The sequence below is a fragment of the Sus scrofa genome, chromosome 8 (assembly GCF_054392235.1).
Source record: "Sus scrofa isolate SSC_HxYL_T2T_F1_AM1 chromosome 8, Sscrofa_HxYL_maternal_Yorkshire_Landrace_v2.0, whole genome shotgun sequence".
In the NCBI taxonomy this organism is placed as follows: domain Eukaryota; kingdom Metazoa; phylum Chordata; class Mammalia; order Artiodactyla; family Suidae; genus Sus; species Sus scrofa.
This window is the reverse complement of record NC_139390.1, coordinates 52,745,578-52,766,729: the sequence shown is the minus strand read 5'-3', so window position 1 is coordinate 52,766,729 and position 21,152 is coordinate 52,745,578. Positions and strand designations below refer to the sequence as shown.

Sequence of the window (21,152 nt, the reverse complement as noted above, 5' to 3'; positions counted from 1 at the left end):
GGTGATGAGTGCAATCCCGTGGGACAAGTACTCTATAAACTGGAGAGGACTGGTGCATAAAATCTATTTTCTGGGGGCAGCACCCACTAGCTCTTAGCACAGAAGTCACCGAAAAAGTCTTGTGGTCTTTATCTGTTGAATTTTAGCATTTGATACTTAAGGGATCTGTATAGATTGCTGTTTTATCTGCCAGGAGTCATCCAAGAGCCTTTAAATACCCCAGTGTATCTGGTTCCCATTTCATGCCTCACTGTTCTAACACAATAGGCCGTTTGAGCTGATCTGTGGGCTATGCAGTGGATGCAAGGAAGGAAGTGTCTAGAAGGGCTGCCTGGTGAGAAGAGAAAGCTTGGTTCTCGGACTTTCTTAACTCCAGCATCTGTACGGTGACGCGCCACACCCTCCACGTATGTTTCTACCCTTCCATGCCATGCCCAGTTACAATACACCTGGCTTCCAAGTGCACATTGGCTTTAAAACAACTTCCAAGTGAAGCCCATTGTGACTATTGCCCACAAGGGATAAATTTCCCCCCTTCTCCCTCTTAAGTTCTTGCAGCTGGACCAATGATAAAATTGAGGCAAGACAGGTGAACAGGAGAAAAAGAAACAAAAATTAATTCATGTGCATAGAGGTGTCCTAAAAATGAGAGCAGGGGCCAAAGCTGGCAGCTTTTACACCTTTTAGACAAAGAAACAACGCATTTGTGAAGAATTGACAGGACAAAGGAATTTACACTTTGGGTGTTTAATTAGGGAGGAACCTAAACAGAGTTTGGGGTTAGGGTGGGAAAGTAAAGTAACAAGGTGTATTCATACAGGCTTCTCACCCCAGATTTCCCACCTCTGATGGTAAGGCTGTAGGGAGGGCACCTTCCATACAGTAGGTTTATTTCTGTGTTTAGGGAGTCAGAGGAGAGGGTCAGACTGCTCTTCTTGCACTGGTCATTTCGTAAGTGACTTTAACTCAAAATAATGCATATGCCATTGTGGGATATTTGGGGATGTCCTACCCTTATCCCTATACCATCTTTCAAAAAAAAATATACAACTAGTCTATGCTACAAGCTTTTGCATATTAAAAGTATAAGATGGATTGTAATTCTTTCTTTTCCAGAATTTTTTTTTTCTTTTGATGACATGAACCCTGAGGTTGAAGTAACTATTATTACACATATATTTGAGATGAAGATTTTGGTTAACTCACCTTTTCTCTTCTCATCTCTCTCTCCCTATTTCTCTCTCTCTCTCTCTCTCTCTCTCTCTCACACACACACACACACACACACACACACACACGTCTCAAATATATAGTCAGAATTTCTTCTTTATATATTATATACATGTTTGATAGCCATGGAGAGAACACATTATTAGGAATACTTTTTTTTTCATTTGTTTGTTTAGGGGCGAATAGGAGGCATATGGTTATACCCAGGCTAGGGGTCTAATCGGAGCTGTAGCAGCTTGGCCTATGCCACAGCAACTCGGGATCCGAGCTGCGTCTGGGACCTACTCCACCACTCACAGGAAGGCCAGGGATCGAACCTATGTCCTCATGAATACTAGTCAAGTTCGTTAACCACTGAGCCATGATGGGAACTCCAGAAATCCTTTTTTTTGAATAAGTTGTGAATTTGAAAATTCTAACAAAATGCTACATAAAGAGGAAGATAAGTGTGCTTAGATCTTCAAATTTTCCAGGAGGGATTCAAGACTAATCATCATTCTTTTTAGAACATAATAGAGTAATTTTATTTCTATTTGATGGAGTAACATTCAAGCAAAGGGGAAAATACCCCTGGGAACAGAAATAGTAATGTCCACCTCTGCTTTATGTCTTTCTTCCACTGACAATTTATAAAATGTTCATTTGGGAAATTAAGTTGGATTTTATGTGTGTTACAAAATTAAACTGGCTGTTTTCCAGTTCCCATGGTTCTTTATCAGTTATAGAAGAAAAGCGTTATCTATAAAGGTAAAGGTTAAAAATTACTTGGGATGCCTAGACAAATTATTGAATAATAAAACACTTTCCAGACAATGCCTGGGGTGACATTTCTCTGAGGAATACCTGTTGTTTTTGTCAAAGTTATTGCTGTATTTTAATAACAGTTACCATTTGTGAAGGACAATTACTGCAGTACTTTGATATAATCTCAAATGATATGTGATCTCGAATTTCAGTTGTAGGAGTAGTGGAAGTAAGTAAACTTAAAGAAAATAGTATTGTCTTGTGTGTTTCATTTTTTCCTCTGAGAACTTTTGTTATATTTATTAAGCGTAAACATTTTTTTGTTTACGGTTTCTATCACAATAAATCTGAATATTTAATTCTTAAGAGGTATGGTAAAGGCCATTTCTGTGTGTTAAATTTTTTTTTTTGTCTTTTCTAGGGCCGCTCCTGGGACATATGGAGGTTCCCAGGCTAGTGGTCTAATCAGAGCTGTAGCACCGGCCTACACCAGAGCCACAGCAAAATGGGATCCGAGCTATGTCTGCAACCTACACCACAGCTCATGGCAACACTGGATCCTGAACCCACTGAGCAAGGCCAGGGATTGAACCTGCAACCTCATGGTTTCTAGTCAGATTCGTTAACCACTGAGCCATGACGGGAACTCCTAAAAATATTTTTATGATGCGTTTCTTTGGAATCAAAGTAGTGTGTTATATAATTAATATTTGGGACTTAAAACAAGAAACTAACTTTTAATGGTGAAATACATGCAATTTTTTAAGTAACAAAAGCTACTTTTAAAAAAGCTAACACTAAATATTTGCATGCATAGTGTCCTTTCCCCAGGGAATTCAGTGATAATTTTGAGGTGCTAACGGGGAACTATAAACATTTTATTACCTTCTTCTGAAAAGAACTATGCTACTTAAGCAAAACTTTTTCTTTTTGATTCTCTAATGATTAAACCATTAAATATAAAGCAGTGACTGATTCTAGAGAGAGTATACAGTTCTTTCTTAAAGTAATTTTTCATGTTAAAAATAGATACACACTTACATGCAAAATACGTGTATAGTTACGCAATCACATATCACACATTTATTTGTATAATGGTTGTTTGTCAGAACAGATGGATTGCAGCCAGGTTTTATTCCACATGAATGGTGTGGCTTTAGACAAAAACACTTGATCTTTTTAGTCTTTCTTTGTCTATAAAATGAGATGTTTTAATCAGCAGGTCTGAAGCCCCCTTTGAGCTCTGAGTACCTATGACTTTATGCCATTAGCAAGCACACATTACTGACATATGGGTAGAAAAATAACTTTTTTGGGTCTTCAGAAAAATTTGATGGTCATAAGCATTGTTTGTTTCCCCTCCATATTAGGAAAAAGAGAAAAAGAAGAAAGCAATATAATTGATAAAGTTCCCACTCACTGCACATTCTATACCCTGACTGGTAGGTAATAACTATATAATGATACTTGATTCATTCTTTTAAAAAATTGCAAGTGTCTTACAGTGACTAATTCTGTAGGTAATTGCATTATTCAAAATTGTTTATTACAAAACATATAAAGAGAACAAGGATTTTTGGAGACGTGGTATCCTGTCATGTAAATTCACATATGGGTCATATATTCTTCCCTTTGGTAGATTAAAATTCCTTTCAAAAAGTGTTGTTGATAAATATCACCTCATTATTATTTTAAGATACATTTCTATTTCTTCACTCATTTTTCATGGTATTTTAAATCTAGTTATTAGTCTAAATATAGTTTTGCTATATTTAAGTGGAAATGAAAGGGAAACAGTTTATTTATTCACTCTTGGCATGTCAGTTTGTTTTGAGTGGTCTTTAAAAAGGATGTTTAGAGAACTGTTCAAAGCATAAACTCAGAATCAAAAGTAGATATGGTCAAATAACATGCTCTTTATAAATGTATCTGTTGCCATATTTTGTTGTGCTCATGGGTAACTCAGCTTTTAAAAGTATATTATTTAGCAGGTAGAAACATGCATGAGACACATTCTCTATTAGATATCTTATGCATTTTCAAAGGCAGTGAGTTCTGGAGTGCCTGTTGTGGCTTAGCAGGTTAAGGACATGACGTTGTCTCAGTGAGGATGTGGGTTCAGTCCCTGGCCTCCCTCAGTGGGTTAGGGATCAGATACTGCCACAAGCTGCAGCATAGTTTGCAAATGGAGCTCAGATCTGGTGTTGCTATGGCTATGGCATAGGCCTGTAGCTGCAGCTCAGATTCGACCCCTAGCCCAGGAACTTCAATATGCCTTGGGTGTGGCTGTAAACAAACAACTAAGACAGTGAGTTTCGGTTCTCAAGCTTACACTTAATGGGGAAAGCAGAATCAATGCATAAGAAAATCCAAAAATATTTTACAAATCAATAGGAGTATAGTAGTAATATGTATGGATGTATATAATGTGTTATGTATATGTATAAAAATTATAATAATCCATCATAGCTACAAATGCTGAAGTTTTTTTTTTAATGTTTGGGATGAAAAAATGGGCTTGATCTGTGATGTTCATAATTTGCATAATCCTATCCTATTTCTTGTTCTTCGATCCTTCAACAAAACAGTTTTCAGTACCGTATTATATACCAGAGATTATTCTAGGCCCTGAGTTTTGAGAGGTGAAAAAGATAGTCATTGCCTTCCAGAGATCACAGTAGTGCAGTAGATTGTGTGAATATGTGGTTGATTGCAGTGTAGAGTGATAAATTCTGAGTTAGAAGTAAACTCAGAGTGCAGTAGGAATATTAATGAGTGAAGACTCAGACTTTGGAGGGATATGGGAAGATGTAGAGAGGGAAGGCTTCCTGGTTGAGGAGACACTTGACCTAAAGTTTGAAGAACTGAGAAAGTTAATCCACTAGAAGGAGGAGATGGACTAGTGGAGAAACAGCATATAGATGATTAAACAGTGACATTCAAAGATGTGCAAATAGTTCAGTCTGACTGAAGTGTATTTGGAAGGGGTAGAGATTGATACCAAAAATGTTGGCTCGAAGGACTTTGTTTACATTTTACTTGAAGGATCCTGAGAGCAACTGAATAATTTAAGCTGGGCAATGACATCACTGGAGGGCTGTGACAGCAGCTGGTAGCAGAGAGGCCAAGTAGTAGAGAAATAAGTAGAGCCTGATGGCTGTAAAAGAACATGCTTAAGAGGTATTATGGGGTGATATCAATGGGAATGTGTGACCAACTTCCACCCAACCCATTGAATTTCAGACCAACTGAATTTGAGAGTGTGACGAAGGGAAATACTGAGAAAAATCTTCAGGTTTCGGCTTGAGGTGTAGAGGTGATGAACCTGCCTTGGAACAGGTCTGCCAGCTGTGAGGCACTTCTGCCAAGGAAACCTGAAAGAGGGCTATATTTTACATGGAGATTTAAGATTACAAATGCACAAGTGGGTTATTGATGGCAGAGGGTGTGATTCTGCTTGAAAGAAAGAAATAGATTGAGAATGAGATCTCTGGCAAATTTGGGAATATCAGGGCCAGTCAGGGAAGAGACAGGACCACAGAAGGCAGGACACACAAGCTTTATCTTGTACAGGCTTGAATGACAGGGAAGTTTCTCCCAGCAAGAGACCTTCCAGAGACAATGGTGTGGACTAACACTAGGAAGAGGGTGGTAGAAGGAAACCCCGGGGGGAAGAAGGTAACAGTGTGGGCATCAGTGTCTAGGTAATATCACTCAGCAGCCAGATGGGGAGACTTGCTCAGTGCTCTGAAGGGCAACAGTAGGTGCATGTCTTTTATGGTTACAGGGTGTGCCCTATCAATGTTTAGCAGATGTTGGGCACAGTCACAGAGTATGTAAAGTAGGTGGGATTATAAGGCTAAAATATGTATTTTTTTGGACTTTATTTATTTATTTATTTTGTGCTTTGTAGGGCCGCACCCATGGCATATGGATGTTTCCAGGTTAGGGGTCTAATCGGAGCTACAGTTGCCGGCCTATGCTAAGCCACAGCAACACCAGATCTGAACCGAGTCTGCAACCTACACTACAGCTCACAGCAATGCAAGATCTTTAACCCACTGAGTGAGGACAGGGATCAAACCCATAACCTCATTGTTCCTAGTCAGATTCATTTCTGCTGCACCATGACAGGAACCCCTTGGATTGCATTTAAAGTAGATGTGTAAGAATGTAATTGCAAAGAGCAAATCTGACTCCACATTGAGTCCCTTTCTTTTACTTTAACCTTTGTGCTCTATTGCTTCTGCCTCAAGTTAAGAATGCTGCCCATAGCCTGAAATATACAGCAGAGCCCATTCTCAAGGCTCTTTAAAGGTATAGCACTTTTCTATTCACACAGAGATAAAATGCTGTAGAACAGAGAATATTTGTCTTGTTGGAGGTTTACAGAAACGTAGTGACCTGACCTCTGTGGACAGCTGCAAAAATGCAGGATTCTGATATCAAGAAGTTTGCAACAACCAACCACCCTTCTCCCTCACCTTGCCTTGAAAAATGCTCAGCTGAAACCCTCTGGAAGAGTTTTTGTGGGCACAAGCCACCCGTCTCCTGCGGTAAACCTTTCTCTGCTCTCAACTCCAATGTTTCAGTTTTGTTTGGTCTTACTGTTCCTTGGGCATGGAAATCTATGTTCAGTAACAAGAATTTGAGAATGGTCTGGTGCGATGTTGGTGTCCTGACCTGCTGTGAGGAAGTGAATACTCTAGGGGACATTTTAGGCCACCACACAGGAGCCACTTCTGGCCCATTGATATAAGAGGGTCCAAGGTGAAGACCACCCAAGGAGGAGATGGAGACAGAAGACCCTGAGGAAGGAGGCTGAGGAACAGCTCAGAAGCAATGAGAACCATCTGAAGTGTATGTAGATCCTGAAGTCAAAATAAAGAAGACTCCAGGAGAGGTTGGTCAAGAGAGTTACATGCAACATGAAGAAATAACATCAGAATAGTGTCCACTGGTTTAGTCAATGATGTCCCAGGCAGAAGCGGGTTCAAGTGGGCCATGGAGGGAGCTGTGGGAGGACAGTAAGTGTACCTCAGTCTTGAAGGAGCGACCAGGAGAGAGAAGGGCGCTAGAGAAACTATGGCCAGGGTAAGGAAGGTATCATGAGGAAGAGTGGGCAATTTTGTCTTCTTTTTGTTTTCAGTGTTGAGCCAAGGAAAGTGAATTGTTGTGTTATATTATGGTTGTGTAACAAACCTTCTAGAACTTATGGGAAAAACAGCTCCTGGATTCTATGCTTGTGGATTGAGTGGGTCAGGACCTCAGGACAGCACAAGGGTGATGGCTTGTCTCTGTCTGTGGTGTCTGGGCTATCAAGGGAAAGACTGAGGGGGTTAATGTGGTGGGCAATATGGTGCCTGTAGCTGGATTAGCGGGGCTGGAGCAGCCACGGCCAAAGGAGCAAGGTGAAAGGGAGTAATTACCCCATGGCTCTACTCCTTTCAGAAGGAAGGAGTCCACTGAGGTTGAGGGCCCGAGGTGGCATGCTGGTGGAGAGGGGTGGCAATCTGAGATAGCTCCAAAGAGGAGAGGTATTGGGAGAGACCCAAGCCCAAGAATTTCTGAGTACTATTTAAGGCTCAGCTGAGGTCTTAAATGTGTAGGTGCAGTTGAGTTCTTTCCACCAAGAGCATTTTAGGGAACTTTAACTCTTGCTGAAGAAATTCATCAGAAGACCAATAAAGTAATTACAGTGGATAAATTCTGGTAGTAAATATAGTAACAGACTTTTATCTAGATAATTATTGACTCATGGAATTTAAAGGGCTAGACCATAAAGTTCCATTTTTTTTTTTTTTTTTTAGATAATAAAACTAAGATCTACAGAAATTTAATGAGTAGATCCTATTTCTCTGTTTAAGTGATGGAACGAACCTATTGCCCAAAAGAACATGAGGTTTTCATTAGTTTAATTCCCCTAGCCATGGTTTATAGATTCAACTATTGTGAAACTTCAGGAGGAAATATACAAGAGGCAAAAAAAATTCTCTCTCTATAGCAAACGTGAGGTTTTATCTAGTTTGCATCCCAAATAGGAAGTATGCAGCTGACTGTTGACTTAAGAGGAGAAAAAAAAAAAAAAAAAGAAAGGATCTTTAAACACAGAGCTTCTCTTTATCACAGTTGAGGAAGTCAGATGACTCTTTAACACATATTTCTAAGCAACTCTGATTACTTTATTTCAAATATTCCGTGAGATTACATTAAAAGAGCATCTTACATTGTATTTAGTTATTATACTATGCTTAAGTTTTCTAGTTTACAGATTGGAAAGTCATTAATAAATGATATTCATAGAGATTTGCATAAATTTGCTGTTTTTGTTCAGTGTTTCAAATTTCCCTTTGTAGCACAAAATTTTACTTAGAAAAAAGTCTTTCAGACCAAAGATCTTTCAAAGATTGGTTTTGACATTAATATCTTAAAAATATGGCTTTATAAATTTGCCTTTTGGGGACACTTTATAAAAACTAGTAAGATGACAAAATACAATGGCCACAGTAATTCAGACATTCTTGCAAATGTGCTTTTCTTAGTATTCCTGGGAAAGGAAAATGTCTAGTAAGTCCACATTATATTATTCAATCCAAAGTATTTGCTGACATAGCAAAAATACTTACGTAAAAATATATTCTTTTTAGAGAGTTAAATTATTTCATTTATAATTCCTGCAGCAGACAAAAAAATAGCCAATTTGATGATCAAGACCTTGGGGTGGATTTGCTCCCATGAAAGCAATTGTGATCTTAGGCATGAGGTAAATAGAAGGTGAACAGAAACCTAAAGGAGTTATTGCTCTTTAAATAATTGGAATTTCTAAATTATGCCCTATATTTTCATCTTTGGTTTAAAAAAAAAGGAAAAAAAAAGGGAAAATATGTAGCCATTTTACTCTTCCTTAATCTTTGGTGGGAATTTTTTAAATATACGCTCATACCTACTATTATGGTACATTTATTACATGATCCTGATGGCTTAATTCTCGGTCATTATTCCTTTCCAACTTCATAAAAATGTATCTAATGACAAATATTTTAGGAAGTTTTTCCCGGGGAGGAGGGGAGAGCAGAGTCTGTGTACATCTCTATCGATAGAAATAAATAAATTTGTAGTTTCGATGGATCTTTAAATAGTATGTATACATTCTAACAATTACAAAAACAAAACATTTTTTTTCAGCAAAGTTCAGGGAATTCCATTTGTCCTGGAATTCTGTTTTCAGTTTTAAGACAATGCAATCAGAGTGGTTATGTAATAAAAGTTGTATGCATCCCCTAGGCAGTGCCGCACATCTTTACTAGGAAGACTTGTTATTCGACAGTTTGACTTGGAAGCAATTGTTCCATCCACATCAGTAAATTGTGTGTGTATTATAAATACAACTTTGGCTTTCTGAAGTAAGCATAACGATGTCAAGCATCTGAGATCAGTGTGCCCGCTATTAGCCTGAATCACCAGGAAGGCTTTGCATCGTCGTGTACTCTGTGTACATTCTATTCTCTCCTTCCGTCGTCATACTGTTCAGCGCGGTAGTAGGTTAAGGATCCAGGAAACGGCCTTGTCTTTCTGACCAGCAGGAAAATGTTCCGCTCCTCGCACTGCCGTGAAAGCAGCAGCTCTGGGAACAAATCTGACTCAAGGCTTTTTTTCCCGGTGGAGAGTAAGAGCGCTTTTAAAAGCCCAGTCCATGTTATGCGAGATTCGCTACTTCTGCTTTTGAAAGCTTTTCCCTTTGTTCACTGTTAAAAAGAAAAAAACTTCTGGGCCTGGCGTAAGAGACTCGGGACGTCACGAGGGAAGGCGAGGGACGCATGGCCAGCGCAGACGCGGTGGGCTTCGCGCCCCTGCCCGGCGCTGGCTTTCGCTCAGTTTCTCGATAGCGGGCTCCGCCGGCACAGCCTCGGCCGCGAGGTGGCACCGACCGCCCAGGCCTACAGGCGCGACCTCAGCCGGCACAGAGCCTCCTTCCGTCCCTCGCTCTGGGCCGGCGGATCGCCTAACGTTCACCCTCCACCCCTGCGCGTGGGTCCACAGAGCGCTGCTCCCCGCGCCTCCTCCCCATCCCTGGGCAGCCCGGGCGAGTCCGCGGAGAGGGGTGCGGGGGGCTGCGGCACCGCCCGAGGCCGTCACGTGGCCGGGACGAGGTGGAGCCCAGCTTCAGGGGCGGCTCTTCCTACTCCCTGATCTTTAGGATTTGAGTTGCGATCTTTGTCCGCGCTCCGCTGCTTTCCACACCCGCCCTTCCCACTTTAATAAACGGGCTAAAAGACGGATCCAGCGGAGAGGGTAAGTTTTGAGAACACCTTTTAAGGGACTGACTTTTTGAGAAATGTCACTGATGAGGTGAAGGATAGAAAGAAGAAAAGGCACGCGAGCGGCGAAATGGGCTCCAGGGAGCTGCTGGCGCGCAGGCAGCCTTCAGCTCGGTCCCCGTGCGGGCGGGGATGCTCGGAACCACTTGCTACCCTGGACTGCCTGCGGTGTAGAGCGGACCCCGGTGACAGGGTTCTGCATGGAGTCCGAGGCGGACTCCGGTGAAACGCCGTCTCCCTCTTTCGCTGACTTTGGCATCCTTCCGGAGCCCCCGCGGGCTTTTGCGGAGGAACGCGCCGCTGGGACCTCCAGGGAGGAAGGTTTGGCGGCTCCGCCTTCGCCGCGCGCGCTGCACGTGTCCGCGGGGAGCCGCCCCGGACCCCCGTGGGCGCCCGGGCACGAGTTTGATGGAGCTCTGCTCCCCAGTACCCGCGCCTCTAGTTGGGCGCTACGACTTAGGAGAGACACCCTGAACCCGGTTCCCTACTTCGAGTTTTCGCCATCTAACTCTTCAGCTCCTTTTTATACCAGTGAGGGTGCAGGCCAGCTGGGTAAGGGGTTGCCAAAGGACTGGAGATAGATGCGACCTCAGAATGGTTCGTTGGTCCCAAGTAGAGGAGAGAGAGGAAATGTTTTAAAGACCGATGTTGGATCAGTGAAAACTGAGTTTGGGCTCTGCTTCTTTGGTTCTGGTTGTTGAGGATGTTTTCTGTTTTGCTAGTCTTATCATTATGGGTAGAGGCGCCCCCTGACAGATGGGTGGCCTGTGGGAGTGTGTGTGTGTGTGTGTGTGTGTGTGTGTGTGTGTGTGTGTGTGTGTGTGTGTGTGTCGCTCAGCGGGTGGGAGGTGTTAGGAATGAAGCCAGTTGGGGGCAGTTCACCTAGTTACACAATATGAAAAAGGTGGGCGTGGGCGCGGGAGCCTGCCGGCTGGAATTTAGACATAACACATCCCATTTGTACTTTGGTAACTCAGGAAAAAACAGGGGGGGGGGGCGTGTTTTGACATTCCTTTTTCCTTTTTATTTAGATCCATCTCAGAGCTCAGAATTGCCCTGCCCACCAGGATCCCCCGGGAAAGCGTACCTTGCTGGGTGGCACACTGTCAGGGGGAGCCCAGAGCTTGCCAGGCTCTGCCTGAGCAGGATCCCCAGCAACAGAGGCTGTCAGCCTCTATACTACAGACTGCTTCCCCCCACAAGCGAGAAAGCAAAACCAGCTGGCGAGGCTCCCCACCCGTGAGTAAAGACTGAGTGCTCTGCAGTGGGTGACTGCTGCTTTATTAGCTTTCCTTATTGGTTTAAGGTGCTGTCTGTTGAGCAAACCCTCCTGGAGGGGAAAAGAACAAAATTATGTAACTCATGTGGATAAACTAGCAATAACTTTGGGAGGGCATGTGTAACAAGGCAGACAGACATTTCTTTTCCAAAAACAGGGAGGTGAGCAGCCAGTTCTGAGTATGTGACAGAATGTATCTGTGGCAGGTTATGACCAGAAAGCTGTATTTTCAGGGATGAACATCACTAAGAACAGCAAGCAGTAAAGGCCACCGTTCTAATTGGAAGAGGGAAGGATATTTCCCTTAGGAAGGGGGCTAATTTGCCAACTGGTGATGAACTAGTGTCTCTTTTGGTTCTAAAGACACTTGACGGCTCTATTGAGATTTAACCACCTTTATTTTTTGCAATGTCTGGAGTTGCATATGTTATTTTAGAAATAGCTATTGGCATATATAGTAAATATCAAATCATTTTCTTTTGCAAAGATGATGTATGTAAATTCTTTATCAATATTGTTATTTTCTGACCATTATTCATTCTTGAGATTACACTAAAGATGGGCTGAAAATACACATTTTATTCAATGCAGAACTGTTTTACACAACTGGGATGACATGCACTTAGCAAGGAGATTTTTCAAATACACCAAAAAAATAAATAAATAAAGTTGCATTTTCTGTATACCTAAGTTAATTCCTACTTACTAGAAAACTACTGTTCCTCACAGGGTATGTCTAGCAAATGTAATTCCAAAGCTATCACAGTAGAGTTTCAGTCTATTGAATCTAAACTCATCTGAAAGAAAGTTTTGTAGCCCATATATTGTAAAAATGTAATGAATGTTTGCATTAACTCTTATATGGGGAATTTCCAAGGCCAGGGACTGAACCAGAGCCATAACAGTGACGGCATGGCGAGGTTTTTCTGTGGGCCACCAGGGGAGTCTTGCATTAATTCCCATATGTATTGAATTTTGTCAAGGTCAGTTAGTGGATATAAACTTTCTGTTTTTCTTTCTTTTCACTGCAGACACCATGGTCTGTGCCTCTGTTATCTCTCACCTGAATTATTGCATTAGCCTTCTTCTCTCTCTTAAATCCTTGAAAGCAATAGCTAGGGTAGTGATTTTTTAAACCTCATAGAACTGCATTCCTTCACGGAAGACTCTCCCATCTTTGTTAGAGGAGGTCAAACATCCTAGGAATAAGGCCCCAGAGAGTCTTCTCTTCTTCTGCTTCCCTTTCCAGTCACTACCCTAGAGTCTGTCCCTTATTCATGTCCCTTTTCATCTGTTTAATGCATCACATACTCCGGTCTTAAGGGTTTCACCTTTGTTTTCTCCACCTGATTTGCATCCCTGAGTCTGCCTGGCTTCCTCCCGCCCTCCCTGTCCGGTCTTAACTCACATGCCACCCAGTGATAAGTGCCCCCCTCCCTCGCTGCCCCCCAATCCCAGTTCCCTTTCCTTACTTTATTTTTCCTAATAGCATTTACTACCATCTGGTGTACTGTCTCTTTTAAGGAGTTATTTTTTGTCTTTATCTGCCCACAAGGCTAGAAACTCAATGGGAAAGTTCACCATTGTCTCCACTAAAACGCCACCTGACACAAAATAGTGTTCAGTAAATATTTATTGGATGAATGAATTCTCTTTCAGAAACAATCCCCCTCCCCTTTTTTTGACACAAACTAGAACACTCACCACCATATACCTCACTTAATAAAAGGACTATTATAATGAGCATCCATTTTGCATGTAAAAGGACTGTGATAGTCTGTACTAAGAATGCCACCTACCATATCAGAAAACAAAGGATGTTGCAGTCATCAAGCTATCACATCACAGCTGCCCAGGATTGTGGCCCCTGAGGGACTCAGGATGGGAAAGCACAGGACACTAGCCCCAGACAGCGGCAGTACATAGCAAAGAAATTATTTCAGTGAGCCAGGACTCTTGCATCTTCCCATACACAGAAAAGTGCTAAATTCATTCACTCGAAATGTCCAGCTTTCTTTAATTATTAATAAGCTTTTGATGTTCTCACTACCTAGTCTTTGTTGCCAAAACTCCTGATAGTCTGGCTCCTCTCTCACCTGGGAACAGTAGTGGCTCACAGGGATGTGAAAAGCTGCCCTCCCAACTTGAGTCTTCAGCAAGTCTGCTGAATAAAACACAATTCGCAACTTTTGTGTTGTGTGTTTTTTTTTCTAGTCAACAGGATTCGGCTATTGATGTTAGTATGAACTCACCCAAGAACCTACTCCTCCATCTATGCAGATGTCATGGACATAATTTTATTCTAAATTGAATATATGCAAGGAACTATTTAGACATACATGGTATCTACCTTAAAGAGGTTATGTTGCAATTGAAAGGGGCCAATTAAGGATTCAAGAGACTAACTGGTGCTTTGGAAGCTGGATGGAATTTGAACAGGTACTGAGAAGAGGGAGAGGCCAGGATGCAGGAGCTGATGGTGGCCAGGAACAATTGATGTGAAAGGTGCCCCCCCCCCACCTGGTACAAAGCATTCACAGTGGCGTTGTTGGGCCAGCAATGAGAGGCAGAGTAGGGGTCTTAATCACTTAAATAAGCCAGCATATATGTCAAAAAAAACTTTTTGTGAATGTGATGATAAACACAGGGAACAGCAAAAGAGTAAACATGAGGAAGTGAAAAAGGACATCAAAATCAAAATGTGGGGAAGGAGAATAAGATCTAGACTTTTTAACAATGTGTTTGAGCCTATAGGACTATCAGTCTAAAGTAAGCAGATAGAGGAAGGGGTTAATATACTTGAAAAACAGGGCAACCACAAATCAAAAACAAACAATACATTCACAAAAATCAGAAAGAGGGCAAAGGCATAAAATAAAAAGAAGTCATCCAACCAAAAAAGAAAAAAAAAAACAGAACAGGAAAGAAAAAGAAAGAAAAGGAAAGGAAAAAAGGAGAAAGAAAGAAGGTGCTGTCTGGTTGCACCTGGCAAATCTCACCTGGTGCTCTGTGCTGATGGGGAGCTGGCCGGGGTGGGGGTGGCGGGTCAGAGGAAGTGATTTCCTGTCATGCTTTGTCTACTTTAAATAATGAAGAAAACCCCAGATAAATGAGAAGTCATGTTAAACATCTTGCTAGCAGCCTGAGCATGAAGGATGATGCAGAATTTTCTGGAATTCTTAAGTGAGAAATTTCCAAAGAATTTGGAGATGAGCACTTGCTTCCCCCAGGTTTGACACTGAAAGACATGGATATTCTACCCTTTGATATTCTTGAGAGGAGAAGTTGACACCACAGAAGTTCAGGAGTCGTTGTGGTCTATGACATATAGGAGAGTGTTTCTAAGGGGTTTGGGACCATTTGCTGAAGTGGCTGCAGTGCTTGCAGTGCTGCAGTGCTTGCAGCCACTGGACAGACATCTTCTTGAGCAAAAAAAAATACAAAGAAACTGTAAAGGACTAAAAATAACTCCAGCTATGCAGCAGTTGGGGTAAGTTATGGGCAAGTAGATACAAAAAACCCTGAAATCCCAGCTGCCACTTCTGAAGAGCCAGAGCAAAAGCAGAGTGTTGGAAGCAAAAGCAGGGAACTACAGATGCCCCACTGCTCACAACATGACTGAGAAGGTGGGTAGAACACCTAAGCACCCCTCTGGCCAGATCTGGGACCCACCCCTACCTTCATCATATGTAAATCATCAGCTCACCCCTTCCCCTCCCTCAGCTAGCAAGCAAGAGAACCTGTTGCACGTTTCTGCTGCCTCCCCCCACTTGCAGCAGGGGCCCCAAAAAAGCCTTGCCTGAATTTTCCTGTCTGGCCTTTTGTCAATTTCTCTTGATTCAGGAGACCAAGAACCCAAGTTGGTAACAATCCTTTACCAACAATCCTTTACCAATCCCTCACCTTTCCTAGCCCTGATACTTGCCTTCTCACCAAGTGGTAACCACCTGTATTTTCAGTCATCAGTTTTATAAGGCCAACTTATAGTCTCATAATAAAAAACACCCCATATTCTAGAAAGCAAAAACAACCAAGGAAAGATTCCATAGAGGCATCATTAAAAGGCAAAGGCACATTTCGTTCATTAAATTTATCTCCTTTTCAATAGAAGTAAATCTGCATGATTTTCTTTATTGTCCTTAGAGACGAAAGAAAGAAATGCAGTCCCCTCTCTTAACACAGGCACAGTGCCCTGTTAATTAACCTAAGAAACCTCATCTCTCATGTATATTTACTTAGTAATCAAGGGAAATCAGATTTTTTTTTTTGAAAAGAAGGTTTTAAGCTCTACAAGACTATTGTCTTTGATTTGTTTTGTGGGTAAGAAAAGGGTATTCCCATCACAAAATGCTGTGAACAGTCAAAAAGACTGAAATTCAGATCCCTGCATTGTATTTGTACTGTGTAGTGGGGAAGGGGGTTGTTTATAAGACTACAACTTTAGAAATCCTTTGAAGTGGCTGTCATGTTAATAAAACTCTTGAATCTTAAAGTCAGGAAGATCTTCCAGCTTAACCAGTTGACTATTCGATACAATGTGAGAATGTCCCCGTCTTTTGCAGGGTGGTTATAAACCTTTATGTGTGGAACACTTGCTGGCTTTGCAGGGGGTTCATTCCTTTTGATGAAATGTTTGTTCCTCACAGTGATGTGAAATATATATATATATATATATATATATATATATATATATATATATATATTAAGGTTGCACCCACAGCATATGACAATTCCCAGGCCATGGATTGAATCCGAGCCAAAGCTGCAACCCGAGCCTCTGTAGTTGGATTCTTAACCCAGTGCACCCTGGAGGAACTCCTGAAATATTTTCAATGTAATCCCACTTCCCTTGGTCCTCCTTCTAACTTGAGTAGATATAGTATTCTGAGCCGTAGGCTACTCATTCAAATGTGAGATGTCTGTGCCATTTGGGTAAGTCTTTTCTGGATCAAACATCTTTTCTTCCATCCGTCCTTCATGGGACCATGTTTCTTGATGCTTCACTATATTTATCATCTCCTTTTGAATGTACTTGTGCCAAATAGTCCACCCAAAAGAGCAGCTCAGTGTGGTAGAGCAATGAGTACCACTTGATTCATTCTTTCTTTTTTATAGTAAAAGGAAGAATTAGGTAACATTTTTTTTTTTGTTTTTCTTTGTCAGTTTCATATCTTTTTCATGTTTTAATCTGAGCATTAAGTCTTTTGTTATACATTCATATTCCTACCATGTTTAGGAATGTGCTGATGGTTGTTTATGTAAGGCTTTGAGCATGGGATTTACACACACTTTGCTAGTGTACAGATAACTATACTTTGGTGAAACTCATGTGTAAGTATGTCCAATTAAAAGCGTTACTAGATTTTTTTCAAAATGTTTGAATTGTTTCTGCTATTTAAAAAAGATGTTTAGGAGTTCCTCTCATGGCACAATGGGAAATGAATCTTGGATCTAGGATCCATGAGGATGCAGGTTCAATCCCTGGCCTTGCTCAGTGGGTTAAGTTAAGGATCCGTCATTACCATGAGCTGTGGTGTAGGTCACAGATGAGGCTTGGATCTGGCTTTGCTGTGGCTGTGGTGTAGGCCAGCAGCTGCAGCTCTGATTCAGCCCCTAGCTTGGGAACTTCCATATGCCATAGGTGCAGCAGTAAAAAGATAAATTTAAAAAAATTAAAAAAGATGTTTATACAGAATACATTTTATCTCTTTATTTCAGTGTCTTCACTTTAAACAGTAGGATAAGTCAGAGTTCCTTTTGACAGCCCTCTATAAAGTTAGTAAAGCCATTGGTCATTTTCTCTACAGATTGTTCAGTTCAAGGGAATGAAGAATTCAGGATAATTTTGTGCAGTGGATTCCAATGTGAAGAACAAGTTGTGTATTTGACTTGTATTGAGGAAACACACTGTCCAGTTGTCTGAATCCACCTTCAACAGCCAAACCAATCAAAATGAATTCAACATTATCTTCTCAGGTGGAAAACCATTCAATCTACTATAACTTTTCAGAGAAGAATTCCCAGTTTTTGGCTTTTGAAAATGATGATTGTCATCTTCCCTTGGCCATGATATTCACATTAGCTCTTGCTTATGGAGCTGTCATCATTCTTGGGGTCTCTGGAAACCTAGCCTTGATCATCATCATCTTGAAACAGAAGGAGATGAGAAATGTCACCAACATCTTGATTGTGAATCTTTCCTTCTCAGACCTGCTTGTTGCCATCATGTGTCTCCCCTTCACATTTGTCTACACGCTGATGGACCACTGGGTATTTGGAGAGGTGATGTGCAAATTGAACCCATTTGTGCAGTGTGTTTCCATCACTGTGTCCATTTTCTCTTTGGTCCTCATTGCTGTGGAACGGCATCAGCTGATCATCAACCCTCGGGGCTGGAGGCCGAGTAATAGACACGCTTATGTAGGTATTGCTGTCATTTGGGTCCTGGCTGTGGCTTCCTCTCTGCCCTTCCTGATCTACCAGGTATTGACTGATGAGCCCTTCCAGAATGTGACGCTGGATGCGTTCAAGGACAAGTACGTCTGCTTTGACAAATTTCCGTCAGACTCTCATCGGCTATCTTATACCACTCTCCTCTTGGTGCTGCAGTATTTTGGACCACTTTGTTTTATATTTATTTGCTACTTTAAGGTAAGAGAAGTTTCCACCCCTCCTGTTTGCATTTTTAATCTTCTTTCCCCAGGATTCCTCATTAAACGAGTGGTTCAATTTGAACTCATTTTTTTTCCCTTTCTGTAGATCTACATACGCTTAAAAAGAAGAAACAACATGATGGACAAAATGAGAGACAATAAATACAGGTCCAGTGAAACAAAAAGAATCAATGTCATGCTGCTGTCCATCGTGGTGGCCTTTGCAGTCTGCTGGCTGCCTCTCACCATCTTCAATACCGTGTTTGATTGGAATCATCAGATCATTGCCACATGTAACCATAACCTCTTGTTCCTGCTCTGCCACCTCACAGCCATGATTTCCACCTGCATCAACCCCATCTTTTACGGCTTTCTGAACAAAAACTTCCAGAGAGACCTGCAGTTCTTCTTTAACTTTTGTGATTTCCGGTCTCGGGACGATGACTATGAGGTGATTGCCATGTCTACCATGCACACCGATGTCTCTAAGACATCTCTGAAGCAAGCAAGCCCAGTCGCACTGAAAAAGATCCACAGTGATGATAATGAAAAGATCTGAACCTGCCTGAGCCTATGGCCCCAGGTGACACTTGCTTTAGAAAGAAGAACAACCTGCTACAGATGCTCATTACCTGTTCTCCCAAGGAATGGAGTTGAAATCACTTAAGGAAGCCCATGATTGTCTTGTGTTGCTTTTTACTGCTTTTGTCATAGCCACCATCATATTTGGAACCAAACAGATGGGTTTTGGAATCTTCTGGCAATAGTTCTGACCAGACGTCTTTGAAGTGCTTTTTTGTAAACTTATGCATATACTGGAGTTCCCATTGTGGCTCATTGGGTTAAGAACCCGACATCGAGTCCATGAGGATTCGGGTTCTATCCCTGGCCTTGCTTAGTGGGTTAAGGATCTGGCATTGCCCCAAGCTTCAGTGTAGGTCACAGATTCGGCTCAGATCCGGTGTTGCCGTGGCTGTGGTGTAGGCCCCATCTGCAGCTCCAGTTCGAACCCTAGCTCGGGAACTTACATTTGCCACAAATGCATCTGTAAAAAGAGAAAAAAAAAAAACTTATGCATATGCTATAAAGGCTCTTATATTGTATTTATTAGAATGAAGTTTCTTTAAAGTGTTACTGTCCACTGACTTTAGAGCAGGACCCTGATGTTCTCCTTTGATTGGACTGTCCTAACAAGAGAGGAGATTGTCAGTTGGTCAAGCAGTCCTGGGTAAGAATAGATATCCTATTTGCCTGTCACAGAGGACGGCCTGCAAGAGCAGCTTTCAGGATGTGAGCTATGAAGAGTCTCTGTCCTATATCCCTAGTTTGAAGTCATTTGAACATAATTTGCATTTAAAAAATTTAAGTTGGAATCTAATTTGCTTCTTATTGATGATCACTTAAGATATGAAATGCATTTAAAAATACTTCTTAACTGTGAATACTGTGGTGGAATTGGGCTGCCCACAATAATTAAGTGGGAAAATAGTTCTCTGACTTCACATTTATTTTGGACCCTGACAACCAAAGGATTTCAGAGTAATTAGTTTAACACATAAATTAGTAATGCTACTGCTAGTTGAATTATATTTCTGTGAGTTAACGGTCAAGAGGCTTTCCATTCTTCACAGACTGTTCTGTGTTTGTCAAGCTTTTAGCTTAAATATACATGTAATTGAAAGGCATTTAATTCCAGCTTACAGTATGTATAACCGCAAAGTGTATTTTCCATACATCAGTGCCTATAGAGTAACCCCTTTTTTTGACTTTCAATGTCCATCTTTCAAAGGTTCCCAAGGTACAAAGTTGAAGAATGTCCAGCCTGGCCTGCGGGGGTCATACTGAAAACAAGATGTGTGACGAAGCCTATGTTAACTTGTCTGAACTGTGTGCCTTGCAGAGCCTTATCAGTCATATCCCGTAGACTGAATTATGGTGTCACACTCGTGTACTTCATTTCACGTGCCCTGTAACCATGATGGGGCTGAGAATCACAGAGAGGGAAGAGATTTTAAAGAACAAGACCTGTCTTTGATGTATTACACAAAGTATTAAATGTGTTTGGTTTTCAAAGGGCAGATATTCTCTTTATTAAAATTCTTTCTGCTTTTTCTGAGTGATCTCTTGTGTATCTCTTTAGCGTCATTTATTTTTTCTTTTTTAGCCTCTTGTCTTCCCTCCCATAAAATTCCACAGCATCCTCTGCTTGCTCACAGGATGTGTTTTCTACCCTGTGGTGTAACCCTTGATGGCCCGGCCCGGCTTCCTGAAGGCAGGAACTGTTTCACTTGACTCTGTGTCCCAGGGCGTTTAGCACAGGGCCAAGTCCTTGGTTTTTTTTTTTTTTTTTTTTTTTTTTTGGTTTTGTTTTGTTTTTAATTTCTAAAACAATCAGATGAATAAGTAATGACCCAAATCCTTCCTTCTTCTTTATGATCATTGACATTACACCCTGGTGTTTCCTTGGACTCCTCCTCCTTAATTCATCTTTACCAAGGAGATATTTTCTCTTTTATTATGTTATTTTCTTTCCTAAACAAACCTAAATGAAGCAAAAATCACATTTTAGATTTTAGAATCTTGCACGATTAATCTTGGCAAGTGAAATAAATGTCAGTCTTTTACTTTGAATATTAATGTGAATTCAAATTAGAGCCTAAGAATGACTTTTAGTTAACTGAACAAAGAAAAAAATTCTAAAACCAACCTTTCATGCATATTAGAAAATACCCTCATCTTCCCTTGCCACCACCTTAAACTACCTGGTGTTTTCTACTTTAGGGGAACTAATGGGAAATTTTGTCTTTCTCTCCTTAGGTGCTATGGAAACAAACTGCTGCTTGAGAACAGTGTTAATTATGCAGGTGGTTTTTTTTTTTGTCAGCACATTTGCTGAGATGCCATTTCTAGGATCCTCGTTCAGCCATA

The 21,152-nt window shown here is 41.3% G+C and overlaps 1 protein-coding gene across 3 annotated transcripts; it reads left to right on the top strand.

Annotated features, from left to right (window-relative positions):
- The first annotated feature begins 10,170 nt into the window (after positions 1 to 10,170).
- On the top strand, positions 10,171 to 20,344 carry NPY1R (neuropeptide Y receptor Y1). Of its 3 annotated transcripts, XM_005666676.4 has the most exons (4): positions 10,171 to 10,266; positions 11,324 to 11,531; positions 17,379 to 18,222; positions 18,331 to 20,344. In XM_005666676.4, the coding sequence occupies exons 3-4, from the start codon at positions 17,524 to 17,526 to the stop codon at positions 18,781 to 18,783; spliced, it is 1,152 nt and encodes a 383-aa protein (XP_005666733.1). In that variant the 5' UTR covers positions 10,171 to 10,266; positions 11,324 to 11,531; positions 17,379 to 17,523; the 3' UTR covers positions 18,784 to 20,344.
- Positions 20,345 to 21,152: the final 808 nt, after the last annotated feature.

Bases quoted from the DNA above. Each gene is read 5' to 3' on its own strand.
- NPY1R (XM_005666677.4), top strand. From the start codon at position 17,524: ATGAATTCAACATTATCTTCTCAGGTGGAAAACCATTCAATCTACTAT. The intron at 18,223-18,330 runs GTAAGAGAAGTT...CCCTTTCTGTAG, and splicing joins TATTTATTTGCTACTTTAAG to ATCTACATACGCTTAAAAAG.